Source organism: Phacochoerus africanus, chromosome 15 (assembly GCF_016906955.1).
Source record: "Phacochoerus africanus isolate WHEZ1 chromosome 15, ROS_Pafr_v1, whole genome shotgun sequence".
In the NCBI taxonomy this organism is placed as follows: Eukaryota; Metazoa; Chordata; class Mammalia; order Artiodactyla; family Suidae; genus Phacochoerus; species Phacochoerus africanus.
This window is the reverse complement of record NC_062558.1, coordinates 90,822,102-90,829,977: the sequence shown is the minus strand read 5'-3', so window position 1 is coordinate 90,829,977 and position 7,876 is coordinate 90,822,102. Positions and strand designations below refer to the sequence as shown.

The following is a 7,876-nucleotide window of genomic DNA, read 5'->3' as shown; positions in this document are numbered from 1 at the left end:
AGAGATACACTGAGCATAATCAAGTACACTTCCCAACTCTCCTTTCTTGTCCACCTTCAGGCTTCAAAATGAGGAAGACATTTCCCTACCTAGTTCCCAAACGTCCTTCCCACAACCACTGCCACTCCCAGAGGACTTACGGGCTCTGGCCCCTGGAAAATCCACCCTCTCCTGGAGTAGGAATCCCCAGGCTAAGAAGTTGCTGCGTGGCACAACTGTCACCCATTCTGGGTTACTCCCGGCTCAGGTGGTGCTCAATTTCCTACCTTTGTTCTGAACTTGTGCGTGAATATTTCATTTCTTCAATGCTCTAAGCTAAACTCTCACCTTGCTCAAAATCGTCCTCACCTCTTTGACCTGAGGATAAATATTAAATGACTGACTCACTAATGCAATCAAGACACTCCTGTAAGCCCACTTGCACACACACTACCAACTGTGTGTGTGTGGTGGGGCGGATGGAGAGGGGGAACAGAGGTAAATCAGTCCTCTTCCTATTCTTCACTTGCTAACAGCCGTGCCAGATGACCAAAGAGAGGTCACAACGTCTACTTCGCGTGGATATTAAAACTTGTAACGCTCTCCAGCTCTCTTCCCCAAGCTTACCTTCTCTTTAGGGTTCACGGTTTTAATGTAAGCACTTACATTAGCACCGCACACTCGTATACCTCTCTCTTTCTCTGGAAATATGCCCTTTAATTCTTATAACCGTCTTCCCAGAGAGGTATTTTTCACCACGAGTAAGACGCCGGCCACAAACCACTAGTCATCAGCCTAGACAACATTCACAACTTACTAGAACGTAGAAGGGCTGGGCTGCATCCTTTGCTCAAACCACGTGGCTTCTCCCGCAGTTCAAAATAAACCCTAGAGGCCGGCGCATGCGCCACAGGCCCCAGCCCCTCCAGCCCGAAGGCTCCTGTTGGGGGCGGTGCTTAAGGCGGACGGAAGACGCATGCGCCGCGGCGGGTCCCCGTCCGGTTCTATGGTGCGGGCGGCGGCCGCTGCATCTACGTGTCGGTACGGGTGGCCGCGCGGCCCTGGGGTGAGTGTTCTGGCGGCCGGGTTGATCCTCGGTCGGGACACGTCTGGGGCCCGCTGGGGCTCCCCAGGCGGCCTCGACCCCTCCTTGACTCCTGGCTGGGGTGAAGGAGCCTATCCGCTCAGGCAGCCAGGAGCCGGCTCTCGGGCTGAGCGCGCGCCAAGCGTGCCAGCCCACCTGCGGCCGGAAATGACGCTGCGGCGCGCTCACCTGGGGGGACCTGGGGTCCCAACCTTTGGGTGTGCGTGAGGCGGGCGAACTGGCGAGTGAGTGTCAACTTTTCGGCTTTGTGTCTGGCCCCCACGCGCAGAATCAGCTCGGCCTTGTTTGATCTCGATTAAAACAGTAGCGTTGTTACTTGAAAGAGAGAATCGGTATATATGTCACAGCTACTGCAGGCATGGGTATGATAAAGTGGGAATATGTGAAGGAAATTGAGCAGTCTGCATTGAAATGCCGTAACAAAGATTTCCTACGTAGCATCCATCTTCACTGCTGTCACCCTGTTCCAGGCTCCTGTCACTTTTCATTCGTACGTGTCCCAACATGTCCGTGTTGCACTGTTTCCTCCAATCCTTTATCCATACCGCAGCCCAGGTGTCTTTTACAAATATAAATTGAGCCGTGCCCGTCTTCTGCCTGTTTAAAACGCTTCAGAGTCACTCCATTACACTTGGAGACAAATTTAAGTTCGTTTTTCCAGGCCATGTGTGATCTGGCCCTTGTCTATCCTCCATCTTCACTTATGCCTCTTCCCCTCCCGGGTATGCACGTATACAACCAGACCTCCAAACCAGAATCCAGCGCATGCCACAGAGACCCCAGTGCTTAAAGGAGGACAATGAAGACGCTGTTTTCTCAGATGATTAAGCCTTGTAGAGTGTGACAAGATATTCTGTAGAATTTACACAATAAATGGAGTCATTATTATCTCCTTTAACTCTGATATTCATGTAAAATAAAATCAAAACTTCTGCTCCAGCCTTCTTCCATTTTTCCAAACACACCAGCTCCTACCAGCCTTAGAAATTACACATGCTGTTTCTTTGCAAAATGTTCACTTTTGGCCTGTTAACTCCTCTTTATCCTTCAGATACTGGGTCAAATATCACTTTATCAAGAGGCCTCTACACCTCATGCCTAACTCCACATTGTCATTTAGCCTCCTCTGTTATTTTGTCATAAAGAATCCTGTGCTTTCCTTTTACAGCAGTTATTATAATTAGATTTGTGTGTGTGTCTGTGTATAGTTTAAATATGAATACATATTTATATATGCAAGTGTATATATGTATATATTTCGTAAAATTCATGTCTTCCGCAAGAGACTTTAAGCTCTTATGGGGACAGAAACTAGTGAACCTGGTACATTGCCCTGTGTGATTGACTCTCAATAAATACTCATTGAATGGATAACTTGTTTCACTTCGGGGAAACTCTTTACCTTCTGATGAAAACCTCCTAGTTTTCAACTTCTATTCCCAGGAGACTTGCCCTTTGGTCTCCAGTCACTCTGCAGGGGGTTTCTTGATACCTTCCTTCCTATCTTATCATCCTCCCACCCACCTTCCCTCCCTCTTCCAGCCCCTTCTGTCTTCTTGTGTTATTGTTGTTGTTTAATATACCCATCTTGGACCTCAAGATCAGTTACTTGAACTATTCTCCTTTCAGCATCTTTACCCCATGCCCCGTATCTTTTTGTCCTTCTGCGCTCAAGACCCTCAACAGTGGCATTTCCCGTGGGGTTGTAATTACTGGAAGAGCCCGCACGGCCTTGGGGGTTGTTGACAGTCTGTGGTTTGGGGGGACCAACCTCAGGTAAGCCCTCCACACCTGTCACCAGTGTTTGTTCCCCCATCACTTTTTTTTTTTTTCTACAGGTTATTTATTCTGGATTCTTACTCTTCTCCAACCCCCATCCCAACTTGATCCCCTGACTCAGGAAGTGCCCAAACCTCCTACCTTACAGGATATTTTTTTCTGTGGTCTATGTCACCTTCTGTCCTCGGCACTTACAAATTTAGCTACATTAGGAGTCATCCTTCTGCCAGAGTTGGAAAAAGATGTGTTGTGCCTCCTGTTTACTTCTGTACTTGATCTTTCCCTGCTGCAGTCCCTTAAACTACTGCTGTGTAGGTTATTTCCCTGCTCCTTGCCAGCTATTGCATCCTGTAGTTTTTCTTGACCTAGTTTTCTCACCCAACCCATGATTATTTTATTCCAGCCATCTCCTTGCCATCGCCAAGCTCCTTAAGGGTTAGGCCACCCACTTGTGGCCTTGATTTCCTCATCTACTCACTTCTTAACTCACTACAGTCTGGTCTTTGTCCCCTTCCTGCCACTAAAACTTCTTTTACTAAGATAACCAGTGACTAATTTCCAAATCTGCTGGACCTTTTCTAGTTTCCTTCTGAACTTGCCATATTATTTTCCTTTTTAATTATTCCCTCTTACTCCTTTCTATTATTGGAAGTTTTAACATCATTATTTTAAGCTTGCTATTTTACTACAACATTATTACTTAATTTTTTTTTTTTTTTTTTGGTCTTCTGCTGCATATGGAAATTCCCAGGCTAGGGGTTGAATTGGAGCTGTAGCTGCTGGCCTACGCCACAGCCACAGCAACATGGGATCTCACCTCTGTCTGTGACCTGCACCACAGCTCACAGCAATACCCGATCCTTAACCCACTGAGTGGGGCCAGGGATGGAACACTCATCCTCATGGATTCTGGTCAGATTTGTTTCCGCTGTGCCACAAGGGGGAACTCTGTATTACTTAACATTATGGTTGATTTGTCTTGATAAACTGAAAAAGAGATCTTGGTGTGTATATATATATATATACACTCAAGTAAGAACAATGAAAACAGAGTTATTAAGTTCCAGCTACTATGAAAGCTCTGAACCAGAATCCTGCTCTTTCTGTTGAAAATGATAGAATGCCAAGCAGATCCTTCTGAAAATAACCAGAAAGACCCAAATGGAGGAACTTTCTTACTCTGCTATTCACTTAACCTTTTCAGTGTCAGCCTTTCTTACCCTCTAAAAGGATCCCTGCTTCCTGATAGAAACTTGAGATCCCTGGGGCTGTTTACTCTGTCGGGGCATCGACATCTTGTCCAGATTTTCTCCAGAGCCCAGATTTCATCTCTGCCTGCATGCTGGACACATTGCTGGCAGCTTTCCCCCAGCTTCTCCCTGCTTTCCATCTGCTTCCTTTCCGATTCATATTTTTGTGCCTGAATTCACCAGTGATTCAGTTGTCTAGACCAGACTTGTTATTTTAGACTCCTCTGAACCTTATTACTTCCTTTTAGCATGTATTCTACATGTCCTGTATATCAGATCCTGGGTCACTTGTTCAACTCTTAGTTCATATATATAGTTCAAATATATATATATATATATTATTATTATTATTATTATTTTAATGGCCACACCTGCATATGGAAGTTCCTGGACTGGGGTCAAATCAGAGCTACAGCTGCAGGCCTCCACCTGCAGCCATGTGGAAATACATGCTGAATCTGCAACTACAGCTAGTGGCAATGCCAGATCCTTAAGCAGCTGAGCAAGGCCAGGCATAGAAGCCACATCCTCACAGAGACTGTCAGGTTCGTAACCTGCTGAGCCATGTTGGGAACTCCTCATATGTGTTTTTGTTTGTTTGTTTGTTTGTTTGTTTGTTTTGTCTTTTTGACATTTCTTGGGCCACTCCCATGGCATATGGAGGTTCCCAGGCTAAGGGTCTAATGGAGTTACAGCTGTCAGCCTACACCACAGCCACAGCAACACGGGATCCGAGCCGCGTCTGTGACCTACACCACAGCTCACGGCAACGCCGGATCCCCAACTCACTGAGCAAGGCCAGGGATCGAACCCGCAACCTCATGGTTCCTAGTCGGATTCGTTAACCACTGAGCCACGATAGTAACTCCTCCTCATATGTGTTTTTGAATGCCAGTCCCAACACCGTCCCTTCCTCTGTGTGCACCTGGCCTCTTGTCTGGGCCTCTTCTACAGACCTGCCCTGCTGTTTTGTTACTGTGCCTTCCCTAGAGACCGAGGTGCTCAGGGCAGAATGACACTAAGTTCCTGGCATCTTTATTTCCCAGTACTTGGCCTCTGGGATAATATTATTTAATGAGGAATGAGTGGGGCTTCTTGGGGGAACTTGTATTCATTTCATGCTGAAAGAAACCTTATATTATTCAGTTAAATAAAAAGAAAGGCTGCCACTTTTTTTTTTTTGTCTTTTGTCTTTTGTCTTTTTTGTTGTTGTTGTTGTTGTTGCTATTTCTTGGGCCGCTCCCGTGGCATATGGAGGTTCCCAGGCCAGGGGTTGAATCGGAGCTGTAGCCACCGGCCTACGCCAGAGCCACAGCAACTCGGGATCCGAGCCGCGTCTACAACCTACACCACAGCTCACGGCAACGCCAGATCGTTAACCCACTGAGCAAGGGCAGGGACCGAACCCGCAACCTCATGGTTCCTAGTCGGATTCGTTAACCACTGCGCCACGACGGGAACTCCCACTTTTTTTTTTTTAAATAATGTATTTAAATATGTTTATTAGGAGTTCCTGTCATGGCGGAGCGGGAACTCCCACTTTTTTTTTTAAATAGTGTATTTAAATATGTTTATTAGGAGTTTATGTTTATGTTTATATGTTTATGAGGTTGCGGGTTCGGTCCCTGCCCTTGCTCAGTGGGTTAACGATCCAGCGTTGCCATGAGCTGCGGTGTAGGTTGCAGACGCGGCTCGGATCCCGTGGCTCGGATCCCACATTGCTGTGGCTCTGGCGTAGGCCGGTGGCTACAGCTCCGATTCGACCCCTAGCCTGGGAACCTCCATATGCCGCGGGAGCGGCCCAAGAAATAGCAACAACAACAACAACAACAAAAAAGACAAAAGACAAAAATAAATAAATAAATAATTATGTTTATTAGATGGAGCTATATGGGCAATATGGCAGACACATTCGGGGAGTTTCTGCTTAGTTGGAGTAATACATGAAAATTCCCCCTTATTTCTCCCTGTTCTTCTGCTTCCCCCTTCCCAATTGCTGCAGGTTTAAAATATATCTCCAGATCATTTTGAGTGCATTCTAACCACATGAACTAGATACACATTTTTTTTTTTTTCCCAATAGAAATGCTTTCATTCTATGGACCTATTTCCATTTTACTTGGCTCCTATGTGAATATCACTGAAAATACCTAATGCCTTTTTTAAACTGTTAAAAATACGCTACAGTAAATATCCTTGTGCATCTGTGAGTATTTCTCTGGAATAAATACCTAGTAATATGCATTTTACATCTTAGATGTAATTTAGATGCTGCTAAATTGCCTTCCAAAAGAATCTTATGAATTTACATTCCAAGCATTGTGTGAAGCTGATGCCTTTCTTGTGTACTGGATAAGCCATTATGTTTTTGCCAGCCTGATGGTGAGGAAATTAACATGCATTGAAATGGAGTTATTTTTGAGAATATTTTTATCTTCCTCAGATTCTGATTTGAATGATGCTATCTTTATCTCTTGTTCAGAGTTTCTATTTATTAGAGTAAATGTTCAACCTAAAAGTTTGTAGTGTCAGGTTTGTACAGGATCTCTCTCCTCACATCACTGAATCTGTGTGTTACGGTTGATCGTGCCACTGTAATGTAGGTCATTTGTGTCATAATGCAGTGAAGAGGCTAGATTGGCAAGCATCAGGGAGGTGACTTCAGCTGATTCGGAGAAGACTCCATGGGCATCACTCAGAATTTCTTAGCTTGGCTACCCCAGTGTCCTTTGTTGATGGTACTGCATTTCTTCTTCCTCTTCTTTCTCCTGCCCCCCCTCCCCTTTTTGGTTAATTTTTCTTACTTATCAGAACTCAAGAAGTTATATAGCTTATGCCCTTTTAAGAAAAATAGTATTGAAAACTTGAATTTAGGTAATTGGAAGATTACTTCTTGATCTTTTGAGACATCAATCTGCTTTAATTATAAAATATTTAAGAAACCAAATAATTATCAATTCTATGTAACTGAAGAGCTTACTGCAACATTTTTTCTTTTTAGATAGCCTTCCGAAGATGCCAAATGAAGGAATCCCCCACTCAAGTCGAACTCAGGAGCAAGACTGTTTACAGAGTCAGGATGTCAGTGAGAGTGAAGAAGCGACAATCAAGCGGGAAAATGGTGTCGGTGTGGAGCTGGGGGAGAGCCTCCTGTCTTCTTCTGCTGACGGACCATCCTGTTCCGCTGAGGGGTGCCCTGCAGAAGTTCAGAGGAGAGGGCCAGCCCTCCTGCACATTGATAGACATCAGATCCAGGCAGTGGAGCCCAGCTCACAGGCTCTGGAGCTGCAGGGATTGGGTGTGGACGTCTACGACCAGGACGTGCTGGAGCAAGGTGTGCTTCGGCAGGTGGACAGCGCCATCCAGGAGGCCAGCCGCACAGCCCAGCTTGCTGACGCGGAGAAGGAGTATCGATCAGTCCTGGACGACCTCACGTGAGTGTGGACCACTTTCTCTCTGTAGGGTTTGTATGTATGTATGATGGTGAGATTCAGACAATAGCTATGAAAGTTTGGAGATTTAGAGAACCTTCAACTGGGGGATGGAGTCAGTCAGAGTGGTCCTTGACCTTGTGTTTGAACCCCGGCCCTTTCCCTCAGGAGCGTTGTACACAGGAGTTAGGGTCTCAGTTCAGTTCACGGCAGTCTGTTTAAGTACGAGGCCCTGGAGAGAAGTGCTATTCTCGATGCCCCAGATCTCACAGCATGAGCACAGAATGGTTCTCAGGAGAAGTGTTCCTCAAGTGTCAGTGGGTGCTACCTGA

At 45.7% G+C, this 7,876-nt stretch overlaps 1 protein-coding gene across 1 annotated transcript in view; it reads left to right on the top strand.

The window, feature by feature from the left end:
• Positions 1 to 953: 953 nt before the first annotated feature.
• ERCC6 (ERCC excision repair 6, chromatin remodeling factor) overlaps positions 954 to 7,876 on the top strand; it is a 76,712-nt gene continuing 69,789 nt past the window's right edge. The window contains exons 1-2 of the mRNA XM_047760512.1: positions 954 to 1,045; positions 7,115 to 7,547. Coding sequence (XP_047616468.1) covers positions 7,129 to 7,547 — 419 coding nt within the window. The 5' untranslated portion in view covers positions 954 to 1,045; positions 7,115 to 7,128. The remainder of the gene's footprint in view (positions 1,046 to 7,114; positions 7,548 to 7,876) is intronic.